This window comes from Micromys minutus (genome assembly GCF_963924665.1).
Source record: "Micromys minutus genome assembly, chromosome: 14".
NCBI lineage: Eukaryota > Metazoa > Chordata > Mammalia > Rodentia > Muridae > Micromys > Micromys minutus.
This window is the reverse complement of record NC_137983.1, coordinates 51,134,076-51,148,177: the sequence shown is the minus strand read 5'-3', so window position 1 is coordinate 51,148,177 and position 14,102 is coordinate 51,134,076. Positions and strand designations below refer to the sequence as shown.

At 42.8% G+C, this 14,102-nt stretch overlaps 1 protein-coding gene across 1 annotated transcript in view; it reads left to right on the top strand.

The window, feature by feature from the left end:
- Positions 1-14,102, top strand: part of DLGAP2 (DLG associated protein 2) — a gene marked incomplete at its 3' end in the record, with an annotated part of 362,472 nt that overhangs the window by 304,669 nt on the left and 43,701 nt on the right. Inside the window, exons 6-7 of the mRNA XM_080928375.1 lie at positions 3,403-3,550; positions 8,577-8,796. Coding sequence (XP_080784501.1) covers positions 3,403-3,550; positions 8,577-8,796 — 368 coding nt within the window. The remainder of the gene's footprint in view (positions 1-3,402; positions 3,551-8,576; positions 8,797-14,102) is intronic.

The following is a 14,102-nucleotide window of genomic DNA, read 5'->3' as shown; positions in this document are numbered from 1 at the left end:
TGTGAGCAACATTTGAAAGGCAAGAACTAGAACAAAAATATCGCACAGTATTTCAGAAAATGGTCTCCTTCTGCTGTTTTCAGAGTCACCACCCGCTTATGTAGGAAGCTAAGTTTTAAAGAATCTGTCAACTGAGATGACAAAGTAAAAATCACCACTTTGAATAAGCCAAGGAGAAGAAAGTCCCCTCCAAAATTTTATAGGGGTTCTAGGACAATCTCTGATGGATGAGCAATGGTAAGGCCTTGCTCAGGATGGCATGAGACTTGCTACTCCATGATGTACAGTGAATCTCACCTATGCATGTCCAACACTCACCATGCCTCCCACTGTTGACTCTTGGTGTTCAGTCCCCAGGTATGTGATTTTTGTCTATTTATTTGTTTGGGGGGGGGGTTGTTGCTTTTAGTTTTATAAAACAAGTTCAAGCCTCCAGTGTGCTGAGGTACAGGCATGAGCCACTGTACCCAGCTCCCAGATAATGACATCTGAGTCACAATATTCTACAAAGGTAAACCATTATAATACTTTCAAAAATCATTGTTAACCCTATTGTGGCTAAAGGTGTTTTATCGGTGTTTTAAAAAATAAAGTCAAATTCATATCTGGGTTCCAATTCATAGATTCAAACAACCACAGATTGAAATATTCAAAACTAAAATTCCAAAAAGTTCTGAAAAGGAAAAATCAAAATTTAGTGTGAGGCAAGTGCTTTGCTAAAACTGGAAAAGTGAAATGACCAGTGGATACATCCTGCTATGACCCCTTGACATTCCAGCATGAGTGACCACCTGTGGCCACTGTCTGTGCTGAACATGTAGAGACCATTCTTGGCATTACTAACTGAGACCTAAATGATGTCTAGCAGCTACCTAGCATTTACATCCTGTTAGTCATGTTAGTCATTTGAAGATGATTAAAGGGTATAGAAGATTATGAGTAAATTACATGCAGATACCAGGCCACTTACAGCATGTCAAGGATGTAGGTCATTGGACACAGTTAGAGCATGCAGAAGTTAAATATAAATCAGCATCCTTAGGTTGTGGTACCCTGGAGTCCAGGGACCAGTTCCCTGCAGATGCCAAAGGAAGGTTAGTTGTAGTAATAGGATAGACTCAAACACTCTGGCTCTTTTCCAGCAGCTTTGATCTTGGAGTTAAAATGTGAACTTTTGCGTATAATTAAGCTCTGAATCTACTTCACTCTTTGTAATCACAGACATAGGCAATATGGTCTCTAGACCTACTTTATCAGTTCAATTAAATGCCTATGGAGACTCTGCCATGATAGTCAGTAGAAAATGGCAATTATTGTGAGTTTATGTCTAAAAGAAAGCAATTACTATAAGGTTTTCTGTAGGGGTAGCTTTTCTTTAGATGCTCACTCAACTTTGGAAAACTTTTATTTGAAACACAGACCTGGATACTGGACTGTGTGCTTAGGTTCTCACATAGGCCACCAACAAGGGCTGGGGCTGTAAAGCTGACAATCAATCAGGGCGCCAGACATTGGCTTGGAACAGTGAGTACCGAGGTCTAGAGGACACTGGTTCTTCTTATGGTTCTCAGTCCCAGAAACGACTTGAGAATGGTATGGATGGTGATGTAAATCAGTAGGGAAATCTTGTGAAAAAGACACCAGAAGCATATGGTAGACATGCAAGTAAGAAATCAGATATTGCAAATAAACATAGGAAGAAAGAGGCCCAAAGAAGGTGGGCCTGGGAAAGTTGGGACTGGAGAAAGTAAGGCGTCTTCTTCAAAAATAAAAATTACTTTTAACAGATAAATTACTTTAAGTCTACGATTAGTAAACATTGCCAAATTGATTTTTATAATGTCATACATTTTTTCTGTTGTCCCATTTTCAAACTGGTTTTATTGGAGGGAGAGGTCACCTGGCACATGTGGAGGTCAGAAGATAACCTGTAGCAATTGTTTCTCCCCTTCTACCACATGAGTCTAGGGATCAAACTCAGGTGTTTGAGCTTAGAAGCCCCTTCTGCCTGAGCCTTGTCACTTGTGCCTAATGCCCCATTTATAAAGAAATAAATAATAAAACAAAGTAGAGAGTCATTGTAAAAAAAATAATAATTTACTTGGTTTGCCAGGCATGGGGGTTATAACCTGGATCTGTTTAGTATTTATGAATATTTCTACAAATGAGCTGCATCAGCAAACTTAATGCTTCATCATGCTCCAAATCAGGGGAGGGCGTGATTGATAATGCCTTCCCACACTACTCCATGAATTTTTATGGTACAGTGGAAATTTTGACAATAAAATTTAAAAGGAAAGCTACCAAATTTCCCAGAAATGCAGGCTAACCAGAACTTCTAGCTGCTGAACACTCACCACGTTTTCCCACACTTTAATATCTTACAAAACAACAGGGTAGAAAGCTGGAAAGTGTTGCTTTTAAAGAGGCCTGAAAGACAGCAGTCATCATGAGAACACATTGGTCCAGACTCCCTGCTGTATCTCTGCTTGTATTGTATAATCTGCTCACTTTCAAACTAAGTGAGGGACTGGAGAGATGGCTTCGAAGTTAAGAGCATTACTGCTCTTGCAGAGTTCAGTTCCCAGAAACCATGTTGGGTGGCTCACAGCCACCTGTAACTGCATCTACAAGACATTCATGTCCTCTTTTGACCTCTGCAGGCAACTTCACTCATGTGCTCTACCCCACGTTGACACATGCACATACAGAGGAACAGAAATAGAAACATATCTTTAAAAAAAAAACAAAAAACAAAAAACAAGCAAACAAGCTGGAGAGGTGTCTCAGCAGTTAAGAGCACTGACTGCTCTTCCAGAGGTCCTGAGTTCAATTTCCAGAAACCACATGATGGCTCACAACCATCTGTAATGGAATTCAATGCCCTCTCTCTTCTGGTGTGTCTAAGAGCTACAGTGTACTCAAATACATAAAATAAATAAATAAATTTTAAAACAAACCTGAAGTGGCGCCTTTATTTTTTCCAAGTGTGCAAAGTTGCCCATTAGCTAGCAAGATTTTTATGATGTGCTCAAGAAGTCTGGCTTATATCTAGGCATTGGGTTTGTGCTTCTGCTGTCTGAGTTTTGAGGGACTTCACTAATGTTCTGCTATTGTTTTATATACTTTTTAATAGATGGTGATCTCATCCTCACTGAATGGCCATTAAAAAAATGTCTCAAAGCAATTTGCCAAATCCCCTGCCCTGTAACTTTTTATGCAAATCACATTTGTAGATACAAGACCCTTAAAATTTGCATGAAACAAAGTCATCCATTTAAAGATGGTCAATTGGAAATGTCCCTCCAGCCATAGCATGGAGTTGAGGTATCTATTGGCAGCCATCTCCTGCCCTTCCCCAGATTCTCACAGACCACATTTCTCTCTTTTCTATCTTTGTAGCCAGAGCTACCTGCAAGCTGCCACTGAGGTGCCTGTTGGTCACAGCCTGGACCCATCTGTCAACTACAACTCTCCGAAGTTCCGATCCAGAAATCAGAGCTACATGCGGGCTGTGAGCACCCTGAGCCAGGCCAGCTGTGTGAGCCAGGTGGGGCGTCTTCTTTGCTTCTTTTCTATGTAGGGTGCAGTCCCCACAGCTACCCTGGAGTAAGAGGCTCCTATTGGGAGACAACACACAGGCATCCCTGGGCAGCTCTCTCCTGCAAGGAACATGCAACAGTCTCTTTTGATTAGCATAGACTTCCTTCCTTTTCCAACAAAAGAACCTCATCTGCTTAGGCTATGGAACCACTAGGGCCTAGTGGTTGTCACAGGTTACAATAGGACACAGCAGAGGGCATTTGACTGGCACAGGTAAGGCAGTTGTCTAACAACCTGGCATGGCAAAGAGAAGAACTAGATGCCACTTGTTCCTGGAATAGGTCTTATTTCTCTCTAGGCACCTAGTCTTAAAGCAGGATCCACGGTCATCACAGGGTAGTAGTGTTTGGATCCAGCATAAGAGGAAACCCTGGGGTTCTCCCCTGGATAAACAAACCAGACAGTATACAATAACAGTAGCAGGTACTGCTGGGGTCATGCCTCCTGGGATGTGCAGCAAGAAACAACTGAATTTCTAAGCTTTAATTAAATGCCAGCTTATTAGTGGGAGCTGCTATTTAAAGAGAACTTAAACGCCAGTAATCCCAGCATACAAGAAGCTGAAGTTCAAGAGGCAGGAGTTCCAAGCCACCAGCAATACCCCATCTCAAAAGTATGCAATTATAATAACAATTTTTAAAACTTTTAAAGAAAAAAATGACAATTTACACTTCTCATTAGCTTTATCCAAGAGTTTTGGGGGTTTTTTTGTTTTTTTTTTTTTTGTTTGTTTGTTTTGTTTTTTTTTTGCCAAGGAGAGAAAGAGCCTGGGCTCAGGGTCCTTCTCCTATGCAGTTGGCAGAATAAGGAAGTCAGTGGATGAGAGTATTGTTGAGGAGAGAGTCCTGTATACCATAATTACTCAATAACAGTAGTGTTTGTTTCTGCTATGACCATGACAAATAGTATTGGTACGTAACTTGGGCACTAAGACATCCCCTGGCTATGGGCAAGACTGTGAACACTTGCTTCTAGGCAAAGGTAGTTTCCCTACAATCCTTTTTTTTTTTTTTTTCAGAAAGTTGTACACTAACTGCACTGGGGAGGGGAGTTTTGCCCTTAATTTGAGAATTTTACAACATACCTTAGTAATGGTTTCCTCTTAGAAACTTGGTCAAGTTGCCATGGGCAAGGGTCTGTTAGAAATGACATGGAAAGAGATGCCCCTACTCTTTGGGTCAGGGTGATGGGGACTTAGCTCTAAAATCCCATGTTCTACATGTCCACAGTTGCAGGCCTACTGGTAGGCTATTCCTGTGTCCATACCCACCACTCCTGCAATAAGAATAGAACATAGTCAGATTCTGGGAATCAGGCCTCTATAGTGCTGTGATTCATCAATAGAACTCCACATTTCCACATAGAAGAATCAAAGATGACCTTGGGAGGTATTTGCAGATCACTTAGTCAGTGTACACTGTAACAGCAGAGGTGAACGTCTATCTCTTAAAAGTAACACCTTCCCATTCTGTTAATCCAATTCATTTTCCAAAAAAAAAAAAAAAAAAAAATGTAAAAGTAAGTATGAAACCAGGCATGGTGACACATGCCTGTAATTCCAGCATCCAGGGACTATGGAAGAAAAATCATTAATTCAACTATAAATCTTTAATCTGTCTTTTTAAATTTTTCTTTCTATAATAATAAAAAATTCCCTCCCCCTCCCCCCACTTGTTCATGAAATTTATTCTTCAAATTTGTTGGACAAGAACCTAGAACCACTAACTACTGGGTTGTCCACACTCAAGGGCACTCCCATGGTATTCACTCTTCAATTTGGAGAACAAATGAGTTAATATGAATTATTTACCAGAGCATAGACAGCTACAAAAGAATAGCAACTCTAAATCCTTAAAATGTTTGTTCAGCATAGGTAATGACCCAGGAACATTACCCTCCACCCCCCCCCCCAGAGCTCCCTGTACAATTTACAGTCAGCTTGATAGGTTGCAAAGTTTCTTCTCCCCAGCAGTCTTACTGCCATATAACCTTGAGGAGTGATCTTGTAAATCTTCTGAGTTTCAGGAACTTCCTGAGAGTTATTAGTTGTTTACTTCTTCAGTGTTAAGAACTTCTCATAGAGACACATAACAGAAATATCTCATTTCAACCATGTTCTTGTACACAGTCAGACCATCATCATCATTCAGAATATTTTCCTCATCCCAAGCTGAAGCCCTATCTCCTTTTCTCAGCACATAGCCACCTTTATTCTCCTTTTTGTATTATTTTAGATACCTGCTATTGATGTAACTACTCATCAGCATTCCCTCTGAAACTCACTTATTTTGCTAAGCACATTTTCCTTCAGATTTGTCCATGTTGCAGCCATGTCTTCTAGGCATTGACTCACTGTGGGCTGAGGCTTTCATGACGTCATGCTATAGCCTGCATCCTCTGAGATGTCTTTCTCTAGTTGATATCTCATACCTTCATGGTCAGCCATGTTCTGATCTATTCTATCCTTCTTAGAGCTGGTCTTAAAATCACCTCAACCCACTCCTGATTCTTTGACAGACTTTTAAAGTAATACCTTCCTTTAATCTATCTGCTAGCATGTCCAAGTATTGAGAAGCTATTGGTAGACCAGTTGCAGTGTACCAGAAGGGATAAGATGGGAATTATTCTTGTGTTTTGGGTAGGGTGATACTGGGAGACAGGGAGAAAGAGAAAAAGACAGGGTGAAATCTGGTTTGAACATCACATTGGATAGAGAGGAGCCAGAATCCCCTGGTCTTGAGAGCAAAGATGTCACATTGGTATGGGTAAAGCATGAGAATCTTACCTTGTGGTTTTGGAGCTGATGAAGTGACTTCCCAGCAAGGTGTACAGTTATCTAGTGAGGCAGAGGAGGCAGAGGAGGCAGAGGAGGCAGAGGAGGCAGAGGAGGCAGAGGAGGCAGAGGAGGCAGAGGAGGCAGAGGAGGCAGAGGAGGCAGAGGTGGTCATGGCAGAAAGGAGAGATTTGCTCAAATTCTAAAGCAAGTTAAAAGGAGGAGGTTGAAGAATATTTTCATGACCTTAGCCTGTGCCCCATTAGAGAGTAGACTAGGAAGCCTGCATGGGGAGGAAACATGGAAAGTCCCACTTACTAACCTGCTCTAAGCTGGATCGCTGTACATGCAGAGTTGTGTGCAATGACATGATTCTGCATACTTCACCTCTGTGACAGGCAGCTAGGAAGATGAGTGGAGAAGGAGAGGGCCAAGTAGAGAATGGCAGTGTAATACTCGGGATCTGCCTGTGTCCATCAGGCACTAAGGATAAATGTCAGCTCTCAGGGTGCAGGTCCTCACTAAGCCATCCTGTGAGAGACAGAACTGACAGTGGACCTGGAGAGTTAGGGGAACAGATTGCAAGAATAGGTGCCATGCTGTGTCCCTGAACACTGGCTGGCTGCCTCCCCCAGACAGATCTCAATCCTGCCACTGACCCCATCAGTCCATGTGTGACAATAAAGAAAGATGTACCTGAGAGAGAAAGAGACCAATAGTGCATGAGAACTCTAAGGGTATGTGTATTTTTGTGTCTTTTCCTGCTGCTCTGATAAAAGCAACCTAAAAGGGGGGGGTGTTTTGGTTCACTGCTTTGTGGTACCACCATCACTGCCTAGGAGTCAAGGCAGCAGGGTCTTGAAGGAGCTGTTCACATGGTGTCCACAATCAGGAAAGGAGAGTAATGGGTGCTCGCGGTTCCCGAGATTCATCTCTCCATTTATACAGTCCAGGATCCAACCCAGAGAATGATGCTGCCCACAGTGGGTGGGTCTTCCCATCTCCACACAGTCAAGACAGTTCCCCGACCCCTGAGAGCACGCTCAGAATCCCAGCTCTCCAGGTGATTCCAGATTCTGTCAACATCTCAGAAATCATTGGCCAAAACTGAGTCAGTGAGGTAGAGATGAACTACAGACTGAGCGTTCAGCCCCTTGTCTCCAGCACTCAACACAGTCCCAAGTGAACCAGTCCCATCTAAGCTTCTTATACTTAACCCCCCCCATGCCCACGCTTCTTCCACCTAACCCTTCAGCCTGGTTTTGGTTCTGTAGCACCCTTTATTGAATTTCCAGTTTAAAATCTCTAGTTTTAGCTCAGGAACAGTATATGATGCATGCACGTGAGCATCACCATCAGGATGTGTCTGGAAAAACATGTCCTTTGGTGTCATCTACCCTAAGCAGAGGCCCCGTGGCTGAGCTAATGGTCCAGCCTCTGTCCACTCACCTGGACTGACAGGTCCACCACAGTGCTTTCTTAAGAGTATTTGGAAAAGTTAGGTTCCAGGGGTGAACCTGTATGTGCACTTTAAGACACAAGCTGAAAATCGCATTGCCTTTATCTCTTCTACTTGCAAGTCTCAAGCTAATAGGGAAAAAAAATACAAGCCTTAGATTTAAGTCAAGGTAACATGTTTCGTATGTATAGAACTCCTCTCAGTCAGCCATGTCTTCCCCAGCCTGACTCTGCTCATGATGCCGTAATGGTGATGAGGGCAGGAATGCCTCTGCCAAATTTGGGATTCGTTTCCATGACAATGAGCAGCAGCTGACTCTCACGTCCTGAAAATGAACTAAAAGTAGCTGATGCACTTGAACGTGTGTGCTTACTTCTACAGCCTCCAACCCAGAGTCAGCCCGAGCGGTAGGTAGCTGGGGAAGGTAAAGGGGCCAGTGGGGAAGGAGCAAGGACTGGCAGAGTGTTTCAGGGGGCTTCCACCTGCCCTGTCCTCCGATCTGAGCCCACAGAACTCCTACCATCGGTCGCTAGCTATGCATCTTCTGTTTTGTAAGAAATCACCCAAGAAGCCATCCCCACCCAAGCCTAACGGATTCCCAGGGCAGATTTCAAACTAGATGCGCCGAAAATATAACGCTGTAACCAAGGACTGTGAGGGCGGTCTGTCTCCGTGTCTTGTGTGACATGGTTGTGATCACTCCGATGGATCCCAGCATCACGTGTGCTATTGCTGTTCTAGATGAGTGAAGCGGAAGTTAATGGACAGTTCGAGTCAGTGTGTGAATCTGTCTTCAGTGAAGTTGAATCTCAGGCCATGGATGCCCTTGACCTTCCTGGGTGTTTCCGAACAAGGAGTCACAGTTACCTTCGAGCCATCCAAGCTGGTTACTCCCAAGACGATGAATGTGTTCCCGTGATGACACCGTCCAACTTGACGTCAACTATCAGGTCAACAGCAGGTAATAGAATGTGCTTTTTCCCCTACCTATGCAAACCCTACTGGCGTGCTTAATTGTTTTTCCTAGAAGAAAGCCTTCACTACAGGTAAAATGTGCTCGCTGAAATTATCTCACACCACATAATGACATGCGCAATAATAACCTTCTTAAGCATTTCATTCAAAGGTACCTTTTTCTCAGGACAAATCAGACATGAATGTGAGTGCTAATATTTGGGCTGTGCATGTTGTGTTCAGGAGGTTAGGGGGAGGTCTGGGTAGATATGCAGTGGCCTCTGTGGTGGCTCTGCATTGCAGAGTCCAGCCTCAGTCACTGCTACTGAGTAGCATATCCATAAATGTGATTCATCACTACAAAGCCAGCCAGTGGTTAGTGTAAATTCCCTCATCAACAAGCTTGGAGGATTCAGAGTCACTTTTCCATGGTTCTTATAGAAAACCATATGCACACCTTGAAGATTTACCACCTAGACCAAATACCACTGCCCACTGGTTTACTGCACAATTATTATTTATATAACACAATGAATATACATGGCCCAGAGAAACCCATAAAACATGCTGCTGAACAGTAAAAGTTTGCCACACTCCAGGTGAAGGCTGGAAGAGAAGTTGTAAAATAACCTGGTATCAAAAGATGAGGTGTCTCGGATAGCCTAAGATTCCAACTGCTGTGGTCATAGCACAGGGATTTAAAATATAGTCCCAGGAAGAAATAGAACGTACTTTGTCCATATTAAGTAATGTCAGGATCCAGAAGACAGATAGGGGACATGGCAAGAAGGAACAAGAGTTCAGAAGGAAGGAGTCAGGGTGCTAACAACAGGCCTCACTATTCAATGCTAACATGAGGCAGGACCCAAGAACCCACAGCCCCCAAATAACAACCTGAAGATTTTCTATCATGGGGTGTATTCTGTTCTGCTGTTTGCACTGTGGGTGGAAATGCTTCATGCCTGAATCTGCTCTGCTTTTCTTGGTGAGATCTTGAGCTTCCTTAGTCTCTGACTCTGTTGTTGGGGGTCTTCAAAAGAAGTAACAATAAGCAATGTCTTCCAGAGAATATGACGAATATACTCTACAAAAGCAGTGCAAACTCCCTGTCCTCTCATGTGGTTTGGTGGCCCCAACAGAAGCTTTTGCAATGCACTGGAGTTCAAGCTGTGGGCCTTGATGAGAGATGCCCAGGGGAATATGGTACTCTGTTCCCATCAAAGCTTTGAAGAGTAGAGGACATGGCCCAAGTCTATGACACTTGAAGCAGACAGCTAGAACAGAAAGGCATGGCTGTGGGGTTCTTGAGACAGGAGTTATAATCTTCGGTTCTCTCAGATGCCTGCATCACATGCTCCTCTGTATCTGTGATGTGATAGATCACTGTTCCTTCTCCACCCATATGTGAAAACAGAGACAATTGAAAGCTCAGGGAAGGAAGGAGACTCAGACACTACATTAGAAAGCAGTCTTGGAAGCTAGGCCTAAGCAGTGTACTCCTGAAAGCCCAACATTGAAGGGGCTGAAGTAAGAAGACTGGAAGATTGAGGGTAACCTGGGCTACATAGTGAGTCCCACAGTAGCCTAAACTTCTTGGTAAGACCCTGTCTCAATCAATCAATCAATCAATCAATCAATCAATAAATAAATAAATAGGCAACCCCTGTGGAAGGAGGCAACCTCTTGGAAAGGAATTGCTGGTGTTCACTAGTGTTTGTTGAGTGCCCCCAACAAGCAAATGAACAATTAAGCATTTTTATGGTCTTCAGAAAGGCTTTGAAACAATAATTATGTGGTGGAAAATGGCTTTGCTGTTTTTAGAGCTGTCGTTATGGAGAGAATAGAAATAGAACAGATTTTCACAGGGATGATATAAGAACCGGTACCGAGCTCAAGCTGAAGTTCTGATTTATGTACACAGTAAATTGTTCTTGCCAGGCACACTGCATATTCCCAAAAATCCACACACAAAATACATTTTTTAAACATTTCTATTCCAAGTTCCTAATGGATCTTGGCCTAGTTACTGAGTAGAAATCTCTTCTAGACTATAAGTATCAGCATCATGGAAGGAGCGGTAGATGAAATAAGCAGAGGTGGGCAGCTGGAGGGACACTGACATTACCATCATGGGGCAGCAAGGGCACCATGCGAGAAACTACAGTCAAACCCTCACCAGCCCCACCACTGAGCACAGCCTATCACATGACAGGGATTATTCTTCGCTCTACAGATGTTAGAAGATGTGCAGCATGGTTTGGCTAATAAGATTATGAGCAATACCAAAGATTTTTGTTAACCTGAAAAAATATAAAAAAATAAAAAATAAAAAACAGTATAGAAGAAAATTCCCCAAGTCACAGACTTCAAATAGCCAAGTATTTCATTACTGACCTTCTAGTTCTTTCTCTGTAGACATCAGGTCACATGGTACTAAGGGTCTTTTCTCCTGACTGCTAGGGGAACAGAGTGCTGCGGCCTTGCCTTCTCGGCCCCTCTCAGCTGTGCAAAAGCTCAAGACATCTTGAATTATACTTTACTCTGCTCTGATGACTTTAAGACATGAAAAAAATGTGGGGGTGTTTTTGAAAACAACAGAGCCTTTATCGGCTCTTAGATGGGCTTTTAACTCAAGAATTAGGGGACCAGGCACTCATGTTCACATGAAAGTTGGAGTTGGTAGTCTCTAGGTTCTTGGCTTTCAAATTCGAAGAATGAAATTCACAGACGGTGAGTCTCAGAAAGCATTTTATTATAGGGAGCTTTCAAAGGATGACAGAAGGGATCCTGAGAGTGGGATACTGTCACGTGTCACCACCTTGGAGTCATTAAGGCTCCTCTGGAGGGAGGCGTGGGGATGAGCCAGTCAGCCTAGTTTCCAGTTCAGCTGTCCACACATTCAGATCAGGCGTTCTTTTAGAGGGAAAGAGATATGGAGAAGCCAGATCATTCTGTCATCCCAGGTCTCTAACCAAGATAGAAGCAAAACTACTTTGGCTGAAACACTTGTGGCATCTTCGGCCGGTAGCAAGGACAAGAGTAGAAGCAGGGCTGAGGACATTTGTAACTTTTAGTCAAATTAAGAACTGCACTTTCTTGATTCTTTTACCTTAAACTGCCTGCCCAACTCTATCCCCTTTTCTTGTCACATTCCTGCCTTGAGACTCACACATGGAACTCATCCTCCCCCCTGACCCCTAGAAGTCTCTAAGATGGAGACACTTCTTTGGGTCATAGAACTGAGTGACCTGACTACCTGTGCCTCTTTCCATGGTCCCATTATAACTGCTTACAGCTGTGGTGTTATAACTTTCCTAATTTCTGGGACTGGAGTGTGTCTCCCTTCAATACCTCCTTAATGCTAGCCATGACTCCTGCCTGAGCAAGCTGCTCTTTAGACCCAAGGGCTCACACTCTCTACCTCAGGGCCACCCATAGCTGTTTGTGCAGTTTATGTGGCCACCTTCCTAACAAGTTCATGTGGAGGGCCAACCCTATCAGCTCCTTCTGGGGCCTGCCTTCTTTATCATTTACACCAATAATCATGCTGACAGTAAGCCCTGAAGCTCACCTTAGATCAGAGCTGCCTATGACGGAGGCAAGTGGATTTAAGTGACCGTATTATCAAGTACTTCTTGCTTTTGTAAACTGTTATGCTAGCATTTGATGGTTACCTTAATTCACATTAAGATTGTTTTGATAATTAGCAGTCTTCTGTTATTCTGAGATGCTTGGCATACAGCTTTTTGGTAAGGTGTTTATCTGGAGTGAAGGAGGCTCTGGGATTTGTCCCCAGAACTAAAAGGGATTTTGAAAAAGAGATACTTTCCTTTTATGGCTCTAAAAAAATACTTTCAAAAACATCTCAAAGTGATTGTTTTGAAATATAAGATGCATTTAAACATATTCTTTACAGAAGCTTGAAAAATGTGAGCTGGCAATATTAGATTCTCTCACCTTATAAACATGTAAATGCAGAAGTCCTGGGCTCATGCAATAAATCAAGTGTCAAATGTACACACAAGTGAGTTACTATAGATTTTAAAAAATATAGTAGACTGTCTTAACTTAGACACTGACAGGTAGGTGTTGCCAGCCAGTGTGACAATCAGACTAGTTCTCTTCTCAGCAACACTATGGGGGTCAGGGAGTCTAGCCCTAATCTAGTCTCTGAGGTCCCCAGCAAGTATGGGACACAGCACTGGGCAGGGTGATTCCCACCTGCTGTGCCTTCCATTATGAAAAGCAGTGGTGTTGATTGTAGATAGACCCCTCCTTAAATGAAGTGGTTTTGAAAACATCTAACTTCCATTTCACACTTGGGTTCTCTCTCATCTATGGAATGATTTATCAGGTAGATTTGCTTGTCTAAATACTCATTTCACTCAATTTTTCGAGGGAAGGAATACCATTGATACTGTGGAGGGAAGCGGTATAAAATTAGATGATAATGGTTTTTCTCCAGGTCAGAAATCGTATCCACACATGTCACAACTAATTCTAGAAGTCATCAGAACCAAGGGAAAGTCACACAGGGATAACGGAAGGAACAGCGCAGACCTACTTCATCTTATTATTCATATTTCTACAGCGACTTCTCTCTCCAGGGTGCATAATAACTCTGTTTCCAAGACAAATCTTCACTAACACACAGGGGGAAAGCTGTCCTTATTTTGTGTGTCTTGAATATTAGACAGGGGTAAACTGTTCTCGGTACTATGAATTTTTTCTGTACTTCTTTGCAAAGTTCTCTGTTGTGTGAACATTAGGTTTTTACAGATGGATAGGCTAAGTTTCTGGCCTGGGAGGTGCTTGGAGTTTTATGACCTAGTCTTCAACTTCTTCAAATCTAAGCAGTTCCCAATGAGGTAAGGAAAAACCATTAATACTTTAATAAATCAAGTAACAGAGAATGTTTTTTAAAAAGTTACATACATACAATTTCAAGATGCAAAAGCCCAAAATAAAGTAAAGAAAAGCCAACCTACATATGAACAAGAAAACATCGTGTTGTGTTTGGATTCAGTGTGTGCCATGTTCAGGGGTGTGTACACCTTGCTCTGAATGTGGAATTGTCTTGGGTTATGAGCCTTATTCACAGACACGAAGCCCAGGAACAGCTGTGAGTGATGGCCTAGTCATCTGCATACACCCGCTCCATATCAAGAAGATGTGCCTGGGAAGTGATGGAACCCAAAGGGAGGCTCCAGACACCATAGCAGCACCCAGAAAACTCAGGATGCCATGAGGCTGGCTGACATCAAGACTGGGTAGTATGAGCCAATATCGGAAGGCATGCAAGCTCAGCGTCAA